A 16,781-nucleotide genomic window follows, 5' to 3' on the forward strand; every position below is an offset into this window, starting at 1 on the left:
TTTCCAAACCTCCTTCACGGTAGTGATTTCCCTTGTTTTCTCTTCATGAATTATCAATGAGTTTGAGAAGTTTAAATATACGGCAACGCGTTTGCTCTGATAAGTGTTGTGGGCATGTTTTGCTTGCCCCTCTTGCTTTTTTGTCCCGCTAAATACTCTACTATCATCGTTAGGAATGAAAGAGCTGTCCCCCCCTGCACTGAATCTCAAGCGACTGGTAAAGGAGACAGTTCCGGGGGAGCCCATATTAGTCGTGATCTCACCTGGAGCGGATCCCTCGCAAGTAAGTTTGATTTCGTGTCTGAGTGAAATTAAGCCCGTTCTTCACAGGACATTTAACGTTCTAGTAAGCCATTGTAATGTATAGGTCGTGAGTGTAGTTCTCTAGAGTCACTAGATGTTTTATGCATGTGCTGTTCCTGTTTTTGTTCTCCAGGAATTGCAAGACACCGCTGCAGACGTCGTTGGTGTGGATAAATATCATCAGGTATGTAACTTAGAATGGATTCATCAGTACACAGCATACGCATATGGATACATGGGCATCACTTTTCTCCGTTCGGAGTGCCTTCTCGGTGTGTGTTTCTATGTTTTTTTTTTTTGGTTTGCTTGTCTTTAGGCTGAAAACAAACGGTACTTTAAAATCTGTAAGCGTGTGCGGCTACAAGTAAAATTAGCTGTAATTTCACACCAAGGACTCCCGCGCATGTTAAACTTTTTTTCTTCTGCTGTGCAACGACTCAACAACTCAGTGGAAGTTTTGGAAAAAAACAAATTTCTACATAAATGCTTAATTTGATAGCCAAATGAACTTACACGTACACACAAACTGTTTGCCAGTAAAAACAAGAAAATGGAGTCTCGCACGAACGTCGATACGAAAGTAGCCAATGCCGAATTGCGTCAACTCGCTTTGGGTGGTTGGCATTTCAGACTAGTGGCTAAACGGTGAAAAGGTTATGTTGTAAATTTTGTGGTTACTAAAAGCGACCACAAGTCAGGTGGAGTAAGTGCATGCATGCAACGGCCAAACGAAGGGCGTTAAGGGCTGTTGTTTGTCTTCCTTTCCTTGTAGTAATGATATTTACCCGCCTTTGCTTCTCTGTAGGTTGCCATGGGTCAGGGGCAAGCAGACATCGCGCTACAGCTTCTTCATGACTGTGGACGAAATGGCGAGTGGTTGTGCCTCAAGAATCTTCATCTTGTAACCGCTTGGCTCCCTACTCTGGAGAAAGTGAGTACTTTTAAAGCTGCATTGAGTCGTCAACCACTCACTATACATCAATTACTTGTCAAGGTCTAAACATTCTCAGACACTGGAAAACTATCCAGTTTGGTGAATTTCATGGGGTTCGTCGTCACGCAGATAGAAGTGGAATTCCGAGTTGGAAGAGGAGAGTGAAATGCAAGATGCTCTCATCACTGTAACATCCTAGAGTACTAGAAGTTGTCCTGTATTCCTCAGATGTTACGTGCGAGCGAAAACGTATTAATTGTGCAAATCACTGTGCTTCTCGCGGCTTGCTTCATCCATTGCGCGCTTCCCGATTTTCTGACGTTATATAAAGATTAGGAGAAGAAATACACTGCTCGCAGTTGCGCGCCATCCCTGCTCCCCATAGATATTGAAGAGTTTTCAAGAAAGGCTTGCGCAATGGAGCAATAAGCGGTCATTGCCTTTGGAAGAGATTCGTCACCGTTAGTACTTTGTATCTCGTATTTTATGGAGGCACGGTGGTGTGCTTGACGCGTCGGACTTTTGATCGGAGGGTCGGTGGTTCGAGGCTAGGTTGGTTTCTGCATTACCGTGTTGTTTCTTTCGACAAGAACCTTTGCTCCACATGATCTCTATCTACCATTATCTCTATTCACCCAGGTGTATAAATGGGTACTCTCTTGCAACATACTGCTGGGGGGAACCCTGCGATGGACTAGCATTTCGTCTAGGGTGGAAAAGCAATACTCCTACATGTAGTTGCTTCATGTTACACAAACTGGGTTGGTTAAGCTGTGGCCGTGTGGGTTCCCTGTAGCTCATGCGCACCTTTACCTTACATACCCTAAGTTAACCGCGCATCTTTGTTATGTTTTCACAGGAACTCAACTCTCTGGAACCTCATGAGAACTTTCGTTTGTGGTTGACAGCTGAATCTCATCCCAAGTTCGCAACAATCCTCCTGCAGTCCAGTTTGAAAGTCACTTATGAGGTCAGTAGCCGGTTTGTTTATTTGTGCTGTAAGTTAGCAGCAGCTATGAAACTATTGACACATTTTAAAAATTAATGTATCCACGAATTTTAAAGGATATCAGTGAAGTGGTTCTTGCTGGCATACTAAAAAAAACACATAAAGTCTTGAGAATTTTGAATATCTACTGTACGGTAAAATCTATTTTTCTTAATATTTCCATATCGTTTCCGCACACGCTTCGTCAATAACATTTTAGTGCCTTGAACTTCTCAAACTTTGTGAACTATGCTCTAAAAATCTCACCTTCTTGTCTCAGGCTCCACCAGGAATCAAGAAAAATCTTCAACGTACGTACGACTCGTGGAGCCCGCAGTTCATCAGTCGCAGTAACTCATCCATCAGGGCGCAGGCGCTGTTTGTTCTTGCCTGGTTTCATGCTATAGTGCAGGAACGAAGAAACTACATTCCACAGGTTAATATCATTTCAAAAATATTGAAACATGCAGGTACATTGTGTGCAGCTGTCCATATTGTTTATCGCCAGTAGGGAAAGTGCCTCTCAGATCTAAACGTTTGAAAGATCTTGTTAATAGCAGATTGCACAGGTGATGACTTACACTTGGCGGGTAGTCAGGTAGGAGAAGTGGGCGTACTTGAGGTCTCACTTACAGAGATTTAAATGAAAAAGGAAAATCGTGGCTCAGGAAAGGTGGTGCTAACAAAGACTCGAGTGAGTCCTAATAACTCAATATGTTCACATACATTAATTTTATTTCTGCAGGGCTGGACGAAGTTCTATGAGTTTGCTTTTGGTGATCTACGAGCGGGAGCTGATATCATCGACAGACTATGTACAGCAGCTGGTAAGAACTATACCTTAGAAGCCGGAATCCGTAATTTCAGGACTCGTTATCCGTGTGCGAAAAACCGCGTCAGCCCCTTTAGAAATGGTCTGTTCCACACGGTTTGTTCATTTTATAAACAGGATTTGTTCCTTGAATCGGTTTTTCGCAAACTGCGTAATCAGGTCCAGTGAATGTTAATTTTATTGTCGATTCCTCAATGTTCCAGTTTTTCGCTTTATCGTTATATCAGGTTTCATTAATGAGACACGTGATAAATGAATCAGCGATGGATTTCTAGCAGATTCCACAAGGTTTGTTCGTAAAAAATTATCAGCTAGGGCTCAGTTCATTGTTCCTAGCCTAAGAGCAAGCTCTCCAATCTGGGGTCTGAAGCGGTTCACTTGGTTAGCCGCTCGCACCCCAACTGTGTGTCTCTCTGAGTCTCTACAGACTACATCATTCCCAGTCATTGTGCCCAGTCAGCACACCCATTCGGAGCCAATAGGTTTGTTGTAGATGTTCTCTCTGTCCGAGTTTTGTAAACCGGGCTGCACTGTAATTGTCACTTATTTTTCCTACGCAGGTTCAGGGACTGTTCGATGGAAGTTTGTGCACGGTTTATTCGAGAACGCCATCTATGGCGGTCGCATCGACAACACGTTTGATGCTAAAGTGCTGCAGTCGTATCTGTTGCAGTACTTTGAACAAGCCGTGTTTCCAGGGCAGGTGAGTCGAAGCCAAACGAAATGTTTTGGGGATAACTTCAGTGTCCTGTATAGTTTAATCGACTTGGTTAGACGAAGGTAACACCAATCTAACAACTTTAACAAATCTATAGTCCACGGATTCTGGATAAAATATGACATTGGAAATGGTGGTTTCTTTAGGTCGACAAAAACCTAAAGACCTGGAGAAAAAACCTAAGGGGTAAGGGTGAGAACTCTCAATAACCTCATCCCTCCTTTTACGTCGTATCCTATATACAAGTTGGATGCGGGTGCCCCCCTTCGACGTTCGAATGGTTCTTTGTGTAGTCTTTCATATTACATGAACTCAACAACGTTCTGTAACTGTAGTCGTCATAATTGCGACTGGATCGGCATAAAGGCTTTTCAAGGAAACTTGTGATTAATTGCAAACCTAACAGGTCCAGCGTGTGTACATTTTTACCGTTATTGTTCTGTTATTCTTTCAGGGTGGAAGCCGGTCTGCAAGACCCAAGAAAGTCATTCCTAACGTGACTCTACCTACATCTTGCCATCACAGGGTCAGTGCTTTTATTTTGACCTGTTGTTCAAAGTGTCTTGACAAACTTTTGTTTTCTTCTTTTTAATCTTGAAAGATTTGTCAAAGGCCTTTTGTTCGTTTTATTGAGACTGACATTGCAGATAATCTGAATTTGAAATTTGAGGGAAGAGTCTTTACAAACTTTTTTTGTATCTTGAACTATGTGTCATCTTAAAACGAGTCGACATTTGGTACCTTTTTTTGGGGGGGGGGGGGAAGGATATTGCGGATATTATGTTATCAGAATAAAAAGAACCCTCTTTCAAAACAACGAAACGGTAACAGACCTGAGTAGGGGCCTACGTTTCTTTCTTTTCTGTCAGCGAAAATGCTTCCGGGTCCACTCGTACCTTCCCCCTATCCCTTACGTCAACTTCCGCCACTGCAAAAGAAGTCGATACTTGAGTGCAGACGTTAGATTTTTTTCATTTATTTTTTTTAATGCTGAGTAACAGAAACAATGGGTGCTTACCATTTACGCAAACCACCCGGATGGAAATGTTTTGGCATAAATACGAAATGACTTAGCTTGTCTTTACAGAAGATGGATAACATGCAAAATGTATGAACATCAGCTGAAAATCCCAAAAGGAGTAAGAAAATGTATCACTTTGACCAGAAGCCCATGATTTCAGAAGTACTCCGAATGGAATGATGCGTACCATTTGATTTTCCAACTGGAATTTCCGGGTTTTCCATGTAAATGTTTATTCCGTTTCCGGTATGCGCAGAATATGACCGGCCCAAAAAATGCGATCTTCGGCTGTCCTCTCGTGACCCCTGTTAAAACCACGCAGTTATTTGACAAATAAGTTTTCTGTCTTCTCAGGATTACGTGGAGATCATCAACTCTCTTCCTGATGACGATAAACCATCCTTCTTTGGACTACCTGCAAACATCGAGCGTTCATCCCAGCGGATCATCAGCTCACAGGTTAGTTTGTGGTGTTTTACACTGCCGTTTCGTTCCCTTTCAAAAAAAGAACAAAAAAGAAAGAGAGAAAGATGCCTCACAGCAATTACAACAATGCTGATGTGGAAAAACTATGGGATTGCACTGTGTCTACGGATAGACGCTTGGAAGAGGAGGGTAATAGGCCAGACCTTGTTGTCACTGACAGAAAGGAGAAAGTGATTAATGTTGTAGAAATGGCGTGTCCAAGCTGGAGAAATAGGCGCGATACCGACACCTGCAAGACAGAGAAATACAGAACGGTGAGGAGAGAACTGATGGAAAGGAATGAGGGTTTCAGAGTCCAACAGACGAACATTGTCGTGGATGTCGTGGGAGGATACGATAGGAAAGTGAAGAATGACTTGAACAGTTTGTCAGGAAGGTCTAAGACAAATTTTGCGATCTGGTGACTGAAGAGCTCAGCTGCTTTCATTTGAATGATCGCACTTTGGAGTCTGGGCCCCGTTGCATAAGACATCTAAAAATAAGTGTGAGTTTTCTGCAGTCGTTCTTTGCCTTTCGAAGGGTCTCTGGTGCTTTCTTTGTCTTCCCTGTCCTCAGTAGTAAGCTGTTTTGGCCCGATTGATTCAACATAGCACTACAGAAAATCCTTCACAACGCAGTGCAGTCTGTATCTGGTGTTATTTGTTCCGTTTTGCAGGTGATCAGCCAGCTCAAGGTGCTGATGCGCTCTGATCTTGAAGCACATAAGTTTGACAAAGAGAAGTGGTCCACTGAGCTGTCTCCGATACTGAACCTGTGGAAGAAACTTAACCAGGTACATTCCCTTTGCGTTTCAATATTCATTCGTAACAGCGATGTATCTAAAGAACAGTGTTATTGAAAAGTTCTTAAATCCGGCCACATGTTATCCTCTCACCTGTTATTGACCTATCCTCAAACTTTATTATTCCCCAGGGTTCGCAGCTTATTCAGATGAAAATCTCAGCCCCGACTGAGACTGGTGACGAATCTCCAGTGACGTCATTCGTGCAGCTTGAGCGGTACAACGCCATCCGATTGGTGCAAATCGTCCACGCCTCCCTCTCCTCTCTCAGTAAGGTCATCCGGGGAACTACATTGTTGGACGCTGAGGTCCAGGCTCTCGCGGGCTCGTTGCTTAAACAAGAGGTGAGTGACACGATTTTGGAAATAACGTTAGAATTCGGCAACCTTTGGCCTCTAGTAGACAGGCAAAGCAACTCTTTGTTCTCTTTAAATAAATACTGAAAAACTCGCATCTATTAAACTGAATTAAAATTCGCGTCGGTTACATGTGCTTATTAAGTGCCACAAGTAGAGCAGGTCGAATTATAATTTGAAAATGTTGCTAGTCTGGAAGCTAGGCCAGAACCAAATGAATGAAATGTTTCACGCCCGGTTTGATAGCCGGAATTGACAGTTGAGTGGAAACTTGGCCACTCCTCGTTTTTAAAGGGACTATGTCACTCCCAGGCGCATGCGCGCGTTGATGAGAAGCGCTTTCAAATCGTTGGCCCAACTTTTTCAAATATGGTCGGAGAGTTCAAGGTTTTTTCATCTGTTTGTATCGCGTTCATCTTCGGAAAGTTAGCTGAAGTGTTTATTTACAAACGTTCTTTAGTAATTACTGAAGTTGTTTGTTGCAATATTTTTGAAAGCTTTTACAAATTAGTCTCAACCGGACTCTACTACGCATGTGCCTCAGCTGACATAGTCCCTTTAATTGCTGTGCATTTCAAATCATGGGGCCTTTTCTATCCCCAGGTACCCCTGGCGTGGAGCAGTCGCTGGGAGGGCCCAGAGGATCCTATTCAATGGTTACGGGCCCTGGTTGCCAAGACACTAGCCCTAGGCTCCTGGGTGGAGAAGTGCAACTCAAACTCCTTGTTAAAGGACGTGCTGGACCTTTCTGAGCTGTTCCATCCTGACACCTTCCTCAATGCGCTTCGTCAACAAACGGCTAGGTAAGAGACAAACCTGGATGATGTAATGTGCTCCTAACGTTTTACTCTCGTTAAAATCCAAGGCATGTCACCACTCAGTGAAAGAATGTTTTGAGCCTTTGCTTGCATGGTAGTGTCTGGTGTTCTTCATTTTTTTTCTTTTTTTTTTTTTTTTGTGAAATGAAAGTAGTAGGGCTGCAACGATACACCGATACATCGGTGAACCGCGATATTTCTTCCCCCTCGATACGAATATCGATATTTGAACAATATATCGCGACATTACGATAGAATAAAATTTGTAACATCGACAAATTGGTGAAATCACTATCTTTAATATTCCTTACCCAAGTTCTGCATTTTAGCCCTTGTAAGGCAGTTTGTGATGGAAACAAATAAAAAAGCAAACCTTCCCTGCTTGGCATGTTTCTCGTCATATTTAAGATGGCGGACAAGATGGCGAACAAACGCATCGAAACTGAATGAAAATGAAATACCTACTTTCAAAGTAGGTATTTCATTCTCACTCACTTTCGACATTTGCGTCCTTAAGAGTGAAAGCGTTTCGTCAGGTTCGTGGTGTAACAAAGTCCCGTAACGAACACAAATATTGCAAACCTCTTTATGGCATAAATCGTGTACGTTTACGTGTTTTTATCTTTTCAATAATTTTTTGAAGGTCTCAACCGATTTTAATACTGGTTTGTCAGTACAAAAGTAATACGTGGGCGCTGCTTAGGCCTTTATATTTGTTTCATTTTCCAACAATTCTTCTCTGTAACCTTTTTGGTGCTGTTTCCTCGTAGAGCGATGAAGACATCAGTTGACAGTCTTAAACTCGCGGTCTCCTGGAAAGAATCTCAGGTCCAGGGAGCCAAGTTTACGGTTAAGGTTTGTGTCTATACATCAGTTTCTGAGGGAGGGTGAGGAGAGGGAACGGGACGGGTGAGGTGGGGAGGCGAGGGAAGGGGACCTGAGGTATTCATCCACCGGGTATACAGCTGTTTTCGACAAAGCTTGTCCAAAAAAAGCATAAAAGCGTACGCGACAATGCCGAAGGTAGTCTGAGAAGTACCCAATAAATTTCAATAAAAGCTCAGAATCTATATTGCCCGCCATCTCAAGTCTTCGCTGTACGGTCAAGGCATTATGGATTCTAAGCTTTTATTGCCCACCATCTCAAGTCCCATCTCAAGTCTTCGCTGTACGGTCAAGGCATTATGGATTCTAAGCTTTTATTGCCCACCATCTCAAGTCCCATCTCAAGTCTTCGCTGTACGGTCAAGGCATTATGGATTCTAAGCTTTTATTGCCCACCATCTCAAGTCCCATCTCAAGTCTTCGCTGTACGGTCAAGGCATTACGGATTCTAAGCTTTTATTGCCCACCATCTCAAGTCCCATCTCAAGTCTTCGCTGTACGGTCAAGGCATTATGGATTCTAAGCTTTTATTGCCCACCATCTCAAGTCCCATCTCAAGTCTTCGTTGTACGGTCAAGGCATTATGGATTCTAAGCTTTTATTGCCCACCATCTCAAGTCTTCTCTGTATGGATTCTAAGCTTTTATTGAAATTTATTGGGTATTTCCTAGACTACCCTTTGGCGTTTGTCGAAACAGCTGTATATTAAACTGATTTGACCCTGCTGCCAATACCACCGTCTCTTATTGCTCCCAACCGGAGGAAGGATCAGAGACGGCTGTAGTCAAAGGTTAACAAGCTTAGGATGAAAAAGAAAACCGAGCACGTTTTAGTGGAAAACGTATAAATAAAAGGATAAGGACGCACTTAAAACGCACGGCGGCATTTCAATCTGACGAACCTCAAGAGTGACTTATAAGGACTGGAAAGGAACGTTTGGACTACAAAAAAGAAATTCATGTAACGTCAATCTCAACACCAGGCCCCGGTCGTTTAAAGAGCGGATAACTCTATCCAGTGGATAAATCGCTATCCAGCGGATAAAATGTACCCCAACCAATACATTTTATCCGCTGGATAGCGACTTATAGCGCTGAATAAAGTTATCTGCTACGTGCAATGCAGACAATTAGTGGCTTGTATACATTCTCTTTTGCGGCAGTTCTTGCCCTTATTTCATCATTTGTTGGTGGTCGAGTAGTAGAAGACTCCTCTTAGAATAAATTGCCTTTTTTGTTTGTTTGTTTCAGGTATTATTATTTTTTGTAACTCTGAAATCCCCGTCTTTTTCTTTTCGTTCAGCTCGGCGGGCTTCAGTTAGAAGGATGCAGCTTTGATGGTAACGCACTGACAGAGAATCAGCGAGACTCGCCCAGTGTTTCCGCGATCCCCACGGCTGAGGTGGCCTGGGTATCAAAGGTATCGTACATGACGATGAATTAATGTCCCCAGACCCGCTCTTTCCTCTTAGCAGGCGGGAATTTGTTGGTTGACATTAGGATTAAAAGCATGTGCAGTATATCTATATTCCATAGCTTTATAGGAGAAAAGTTCTAATGATGCGTTTTTTCACATTTTAACGGTCGTCCGGTCTTTCTCGGCCTTACACTTGTTAATCAACTGACGTACTTGTACATCAATAATTTTCAATATATTTTTTTTAATAGCTTACCCCATTATTTGAAAATTAATTAATTAATTGCTGTTTAGTGTTAATATTGCCCTGTCAGGGCTTGTTCGCTTTCTGTTTTCGTTATACAAATTCAACGCACTAATGCGACCACCCTTTAATTATAAATGTAGTGTTTACTCAAGACTGCTTCAACTGTGATTTCTTAAAGGTGCATGGTAAAGTAGTCTTAAAGTCTTTTGGATGACAACCGACTTAACCGTATTTTCATCAAGGTGGTCGCTTGTGCATGACGGTCACTCGTTAAAGATTGTGAATACCTGCGGGTAACGAAACTCAGTGGACCAAATGAGATTATTTGAGACTTATGGAAAAGTCATGGTCGCCTAAAAGAGATTTTATAAATTGAGCGTTTGATTAAGAAATCATCCAGAGAGGTGGACGAGTGGCTGTTTGCTTACTAGATTGGTCACGCAGATATTCATTCAGTGTAACGGGGTCCTGCTTCCCGAACTTTTAGAATTGTGTTTTAAGGACGGTGCCTACTAAAAAAACAGAATTTTTTTGTGGCTTATGACTATGCGGGGAAAGCAAATCTTAGCAAGGGCTATTGAAATCCAAAAAGAAAATTGGGGGGAACCACACATTTTTTAGAGATAATTAAGCAACAATTATTGAAAAAAAAAAACAGTAAAATACAAAGCGATGTATGGCGTTTTTTTCCAACTTAAAGCTTTATTATCTCTGAAAAATGCATGGTTATCCCCAATTTTCGTTTTGAATGCCAATAACACTTGCTAAGGTCTGCTTTCTCTGCATAGTTTTAAACCACGCAAAAATATCCCTGTATTAGTAGGTACAACCCACAGGAAACCCGAGTATCTCGAGACGCGCAGAATGTATGCGCAGTAACAATAGTAGGCACCATCCTTAAACAATACATAAAGATTTTAAATTTTATTTTCAGAATCAAGAAATATTGATTCTCTGTTGAGGAACCCTGTGTACATCGTTTTAGGAATCACCGGGTTGTCACACGCTTCCATAAACGAGTCCCAGGTCTCAAATGAATCGTTGCTTACTTCTTATTGTCCTTTAATTTTCCTGCGTATCTATGGTACAAAGAAATCAAGAACATAACACAAAAGCTTGTCCTTTTAACTTACAACTGGTCTTTTCTTTCTAGGATACCACTGATCCGTATCCTGAGAGCGAGTGCATCTCGGTCCCAATCTACTACAGTGCTGACCGTGACAAGACCGTCACGTGTTTTAACATGCCGTGCGGTGGTAACCAGGCCAGGTGGACCCAGTGTGGCGCGGCTCTCTTCCTAAAGAGCCAGTGATTTTTCCTTCATATTTACAGCGTTTTCTTGTTTGAGTGGTTTGACATTTGTATCGGTATTATAACAGCTTATAAAACTCACTAAGAGCACATGAGAATGAATAAAAATGACACTTCATGTCGACTTGTGGGCTTGGCCGCAAATGGTTTGAATCCACCTCCCACGTGTTCGAAAGTCACTCTACTACTAAGTCCATTAAAAAGCTGATTAAAACTGAAAATGTCATTTCCTTGCAAGTCATAGGTAACAAGAATGAAAATTCTGTGGGAGCAGGGATGGCACAGTGGTTAGAGCTCTCGATTCCCGGGCTCGCTGTCGTATATGGTTGAGTTTGTCCGGGTACTCCGGTTTTCCTCTCTTCTCGAAAACCCAACTGAATTTTCCTAAATTCCAGTTCGATTTGGAGAGTGACCCCAACTAGCGCTCAGCGCCAAAACATGGATACTTAAAGTGATTTTGCCGTTGTTTGTACCAACTTGTTTGCTTGTTGCAAAGTTGATACACACCTTTCCTGCCGTTATGGACTATGATGAAAACAAATATACGTTTTACATGCAAGCACCAAATGGAGTCTTGTTCACACCACGATTCGCAACTATCGTAACAGCTTTTGCTACGATCTACAGTATTGCTATTTCAGACTGGTTACAACGCTGCAGAGGTCGCAAAAGAAGCCAACTTTGGATCGTTGTAAACGTTTCCCTTTCAGTCATACCTTCCCTTACGCCCGCGACCACTATTTAAGAAAGATCTTGGAGAATGTTGTTTTTGCTTAGTCCCTCCATGATCTTCGTGAACTGTGTGAAATAGAGGGACTGTTGACAGACAGTTTCTGGCTGGGTGCGCGAGAACTTTTTCACCCCTGCCTGGGCCGGCACCTGCATTTAGGTGAAGTCCTAATCGCACAAAAGCGAAACAACTTTGTACACCCTCCATGAACATAAATTGCACAGGTGTTACAAATTTAAGTTACAAAAGTTATTTTATTGTTTCACACAGATTACAATTGCTTTTACTCGTGTTATATTTTACATGTTGACTGTCTGTCAAACCCTTTCTAAAAAAAATTGCTTATTAAAAAGTTGCACTATGGATAATCACATAAAAACAAAATCTTATTACTGTTCGACAGAAACCTCTGAGAAATGCTCTAGCAATAGCACAAGTCGGGGTTAGTGTGACATTTTTAAATACAGAATTAAATGAAAAACCAAGCTCGTGAATACATTGGCCATGATGAGGTTATCAATTTCGCAGAGGTCTACTTCAACGTCGAGGAAAATGGAAGTTTGAATATTACGATTTTGACAAAGAAATCTATGGCCAGGGGGCTAACCACTACCCGGCCCTATGCAGTATATTTCTTTATAAAAGTGTGTTTTTTTTAATTCCAATATTTCCTCGGTTTAATCTCTTCGAAGGTTCGCATTCAGAAAAAATTCAGTGTGGCGAAGTCATTTCTATGCTAATCGCGACATTATGCTATTATGTTAAATCTCAGAAGAAAGTTGTAACTCAGAACAACAAATTGAGATTTTTACCATTTACAATCATTACATGCTTCACTGGATCACGCAGTTATGACCTTCGGTATAAACTAGTATAAGCGTACAAACAAGAAGGTTTATAGCAAACCACTAAAGACACTGAGTCGTCTACCTTATATATATATATATTGTTTGTTAGTTTGTCTTTTTTCTACACTATCGAATTTTGGTCGAAGGACAAAACCTTCGTGTAGAACCTCGTTAACACTTTATACAAATTCAGTAAATGGAAATAATGTGATGGAATGAATAAATGAGAATGTTGTATTAATTAATTAATAAATGACACAGGCATACTCGGAAAACAAAATACTGTGCTCCTATCAGGAGTCGAACCTAAGACCTTCCGATTCCTAGTTCGGATGCTCTACTACTGAGCTACAGGAGACTCGTGGGAGCTAAACCCATTAAACTAGGTTCTTGTTGGCCCTGTCCCTGAATTATGTTAATAGTCGTTTGGACAACTAGGCGCAGATGTATTTTCCAAAATTCAAACGACCTTGAACTCTGGGAGAATAGGTAATGTCGAGGAGTCCATCCTCGTTTTCTTCTAATTCTCTATTCTTACTTTTGTCACACACTCTCCTCGTCACAAATCTCTACCGTGACCGTACCACAGTCTTTTCTCGTTGTCTTTGTTATTAAAATTGACCCTTCCACGGTTGTTTTTTTCAACTATTCAGTGATAAGGACCAGTTAGTGAAAATCCATCGACACTACTGGAAAAAGCGCGTTAAGATTAGAAAAGTTGCCAAGTATGAAAGTGAAATGTCAAAAGCGACCGAAGATATAGCTCTGCAAAGTCGAGACATTTTAAAGACGTTTGTATCACGGTTGCCCCCACCATACAAACGTCTGTAAAATCTCGCGACTTTGCGGATCCATATCCTCGTTACTTTTCAACACATCACTCGCAAACTTGGCAACTTTATTGATTTTAAGGCCTTCTTTCCAGCGGTGTCGATGGATTTGAACTGACTGGTCCATGTCAAAAGTTTAAAACTGGGAGCCGCGTAGAAGGGTCTATTGAAGGGTCTGTTTCTCGACCAACAGTTACTTCATCAGTTCAATCATTCATCTTCAGCGAGAGATTCGCTTCCATTTGTCTGGTCCGCTATTTGAATGGAACCAAGTCCTTCGCCACTGAGCATGTCCAACATGCTTTGATTTTCCACGAAGACCAAAGTTGGAAGGGCTTCAGCAACGTCGACGTCATCATCAACATCCTCGGCTTCAACAATTTCACCAAACATGGCCTCAAGATATTTTTGGAGCTCAACGATCTCAGCGTCATTACTTAGAGGTAGTATTTTCTCAGCTCTTTCCAGGACTGATTCTATCATCTCTACTTCCTGCTTAAGTTCAATCTTTCTCGTTGTTGGGCCTTCAAGTGACGTATTGGCTTGGTTTTCCGACGCAGCTATAATATTCTCCTTCTTCGCTTGAATTGCTTTGATCAAACCATCAGCAAAAGCTTCAACTTCTCTCTTCACGCTTTCGCTATGTCTAATCAGTTTCTCGTACTCTTCATCAAGCTGAGCAACTTGGTTCTTCTTTGCTTGTAAGGCCTCTCTTTGCTTCTCGATATGGGCTCTCATCTCGCCCCTTCTGATTTCAGCTTCTTCTTCGATTAATTTCAATGTATGCCCTCTGTGATCCAAAGTCACACAAGTTTCGCAAGCTACCGCCTCGCATGCCTTACAAAAATACTTCAGAATTTTATTCTGATGTCCCTGCCTTGAACAAAAGTCGGGTCGCTTTAATACATCCTCGTAGTCCTCGTCTTCGAACTCTTTCAAAGGAAGAACACGGTGACTCTTATTGCTACGCAATATATTGTGTCCAACTAAGCACTGCTCACAATAAAACATACAACAGTGGAAACAGTAAGAGCTATCAGCGCTTTTCGTGTCACAGTTTCCACATGTCACTTCCTCCTTGTTACATTCTTTAACCGCCAGCACATCCATCAAGCCGTTCAGATAAAAGCTAGATGGAAGATCTTTCAGATCGCCGCTTTCAGGTACCCTGCTAAGGACAAGGCACTTCGGACATCTGAATGCGACTTCACCGCCACTCGACTGATGGCAGCGCTTCAAACACTGGAGGCAAAAACTGTGCAAACATGGAAGCTGTCTGGGATCCTTAACTTTTTCCGAACACACTGGACAAGACACTTCTTCGCGGAGATTGCGAAGCAACGTTTCGGTATCCATGTTGTCTTCACCAGCGAGCAATGGCCTTGGAGGGCAGCCAAAACAACACTTGTGTCTTGCGATATCCTATTTTAAGCTTTTCTAGGAATCGAAGGCGTATGAGCCAATCATAGAACGCTGATCTGAGAGATTGTTGATTGTTTCTTACTCTTCTGGCATGGTTTCTGATTCTTAGGAATGCAGATGTCAATCAACCACAGATAAAATTAAAATGCAGTCAATAAAACGAGATTAAGATAATTATGCATAGCCTCTTTAGACTCACGCGATAAAACAAAATAACACATTATGTAAATTCAAAAACAGCAGATCACATTTTTGAGTAGAGCTGTGTTTTCAACTTGCAATTTCAAATAGGAGGCCGCATTAGCCACACACTCGATTTAGGACCGGGAGAACAAATATAAAATACTCTTGTTGTGCTACACAAAACACTTCATTATCCCATGATGTTCAGTGACTCTGAAAGTGGACTAAAAAAAGAAACGTTTTGACGACAACTCCAGTTATTTTACAGAAAGGTTGGCCGGCCGGACTAGGTCTAGTGGACCCTAATCCCATTCCTGCTTTATAATCTCCTTTTAATACTCCTGCGAGAGCTGAAGGCGCCTTTTCACCTTTCGTTTCGTTCGCCTGCTCTCGTACGCTGTCTCCTTTTACCAAGAGACTATAGCCTCTTGCTTTTTCTGAAGCAGCTCAGCTGGAAAAAATTATTTTCACTCAAACTTGTCAAATCCTTTCATATGGCTGGGCCGACGATTAGAGATAAAATTCAAAAGAAAAACGTAGTTTTATATCTGCTCATATTACATCAGACTCAGAAGAAGATTCCAGTTGGTGCCGGAAGAACCGGCCAATGCCCTAATGATCAGCGAATGCTTTAATTGGGAAACGGCCTGTGTTACTATCGACCCTGGCCCCAGTTGTTCAAAGACAAAGAGCGGATACCACTGGATAGGTCGCTATCCGGCAGGTGAAATGTGTGCAAGATTTTCCCGATAGCCCTATAATTTGTGAATAGAGGAGAAGTATATGTCAAATTCAAGAATGGGATTGTGTGGAAAACTTGCCAAAAGCATTGGTTGGAGTACATCTGACACATCTGCTCCGCTTGATAGTGACTTATCCAGTGGATAAAGTTATCCGCTCTTTATAAAATAACTAACATACTACGCGCGTTCTGATTGGTCAATAGAGTTGCCAAACCTATGTACTATTGTACCGGTAAACTCCCGCTGCTCTCCCGCTGGAGATTTCTCGATAATGCGACGAGCGCGACGAAAACTTTCCGAACTTCGACATATTGTCAGGCTTTGATGTGCTTTTGCCGCACAATAAAAATTCGGAGCCAAATTCTAAAAAGGAGAGCTTAAATACTGAGGCAGAAGAAGAAAGGTCGAGCAAAAAGAGAAGATTTGCCGATGTGGAAAACGAAGAACTTGACTCGATCGTCGAAAATGCACAAGCCAAAAAAACCAAGCAGGCAACACAGTGGGCAGTTTCCGTATTCACAGGTTGGTTTTAATTACATGAATAATCTTTTAGCCTGCCTTTTCACTGAAACTGTTATTTTATAAAATAAACGGCTCAAACAGTATTGATAAACAGTACAAAATTTGTAATTTATTGAAGGTTATGCCAAAGTCAAGTTGTTTACAAATAACTTGAAGCGTTTAAAACAATATAAAACCGACTTCAACCCGAGTACAAGGTATTTGATATTAACTGCTCAAATCACAATTCCACTTTCTCTGTTCACCTAGAGTGGAGTAAACAAAAGGTTATTGGCGTAAGTCTGGCGGAAATGGCGGTCGAAGAGCTGGACAGGAATCTGAGGCAATTCTACGCCGAAGCAAGAAATAAAGAAGGCGAAAATTACAGCCGTGCGACTCTTCTGTCAATAAGAAATGGCATTGAGAGA

The 16,781-nt window shown here is 41.8% G+C and overlaps 2 protein-coding genes across 2 annotated transcripts in view; one reads left to right on the forward strand and one right to left on the reverse strand.

The window, feature by feature from the left end:
- LOC146481464 (cytoplasmic dynein 2 heavy chain 1-like) overlaps positions 1 to 11,220 on the forward strand; it is a 73,363-nt gene extending 62,143 nt beyond the window's left edge. The window contains exons 62-76 of the mRNA XM_085108233.1: positions 174 to 283; positions 437 to 487; positions 1,109 to 1,234; positions 2,097 to 2,207; positions 2,506 to 2,661; positions 2,971 to 3,052; positions 3,618 to 3,760; positions 4,230 to 4,301; positions 5,151 to 5,255; positions 5,938 to 6,054; positions 6,195 to 6,407; positions 7,023 to 7,222; positions 8,008 to 8,092; positions 9,425 to 9,541; positions 10,939 to 11,220. Of these exons, the coding sequence (XP_084964359.1) occupies positions 174 to 283; positions 437 to 487; positions 1,109 to 1,234; positions 2,097 to 2,207; positions 2,506 to 2,661; positions 2,971 to 3,052; positions 3,618 to 3,760; positions 4,230 to 4,301; positions 5,151 to 5,255; positions 5,938 to 6,054; positions 6,195 to 6,407; positions 7,023 to 7,222; positions 8,008 to 8,092; positions 9,425 to 9,541; positions 10,939 to 11,097 (1,847 nt within the window). The 3' untranslated portion in view covers positions 11,098 to 11,220. The remainder of the gene's footprint in view (positions 1 to 173; positions 284 to 436; positions 488 to 1,108; positions 1,235 to 2,096; positions 2,208 to 2,505; positions 2,662 to 2,970; positions 3,053 to 3,617; positions 3,761 to 4,229; positions 4,302 to 5,150; positions 5,256 to 5,937; positions 6,055 to 6,194; positions 6,408 to 7,022; positions 7,223 to 8,007; positions 8,093 to 9,424; positions 9,542 to 10,938) is intronic.
- A 2,494-nt stretch (positions 11,221 to 13,714) lies between these two features.
- On the reverse strand, positions 13,715 to 14,860 carry LOC146481465 (E3 ubiquitin-protein ligase TRIM56-like). The gene has a single exon (XM_085108221.1). It carries the CDS (start codon positions 14,858 to 14,860, stop codon positions 13,715 to 13,717), a length of 1,146 nt encoding a protein of 381 aa, XP_084964347.1.
- Between the last annotated feature and the right edge of the window lie 1,921 nt (positions 14,861 to 16,781).

The sequence above is a fragment of the Pavona decussata genome, unplaced genomic scaffold, assembly GCF_977016875.1.
Source record: "Pavona decussata unplaced genomic scaffold, jaPavDecu1.1 SCAFFOLD_49, whole genome shotgun sequence".
Lineage (NCBI taxonomy): Eukaryota > Metazoa > Cnidaria > Anthozoa > Scleractinia > Agariciidae > Pavona > Pavona decussata.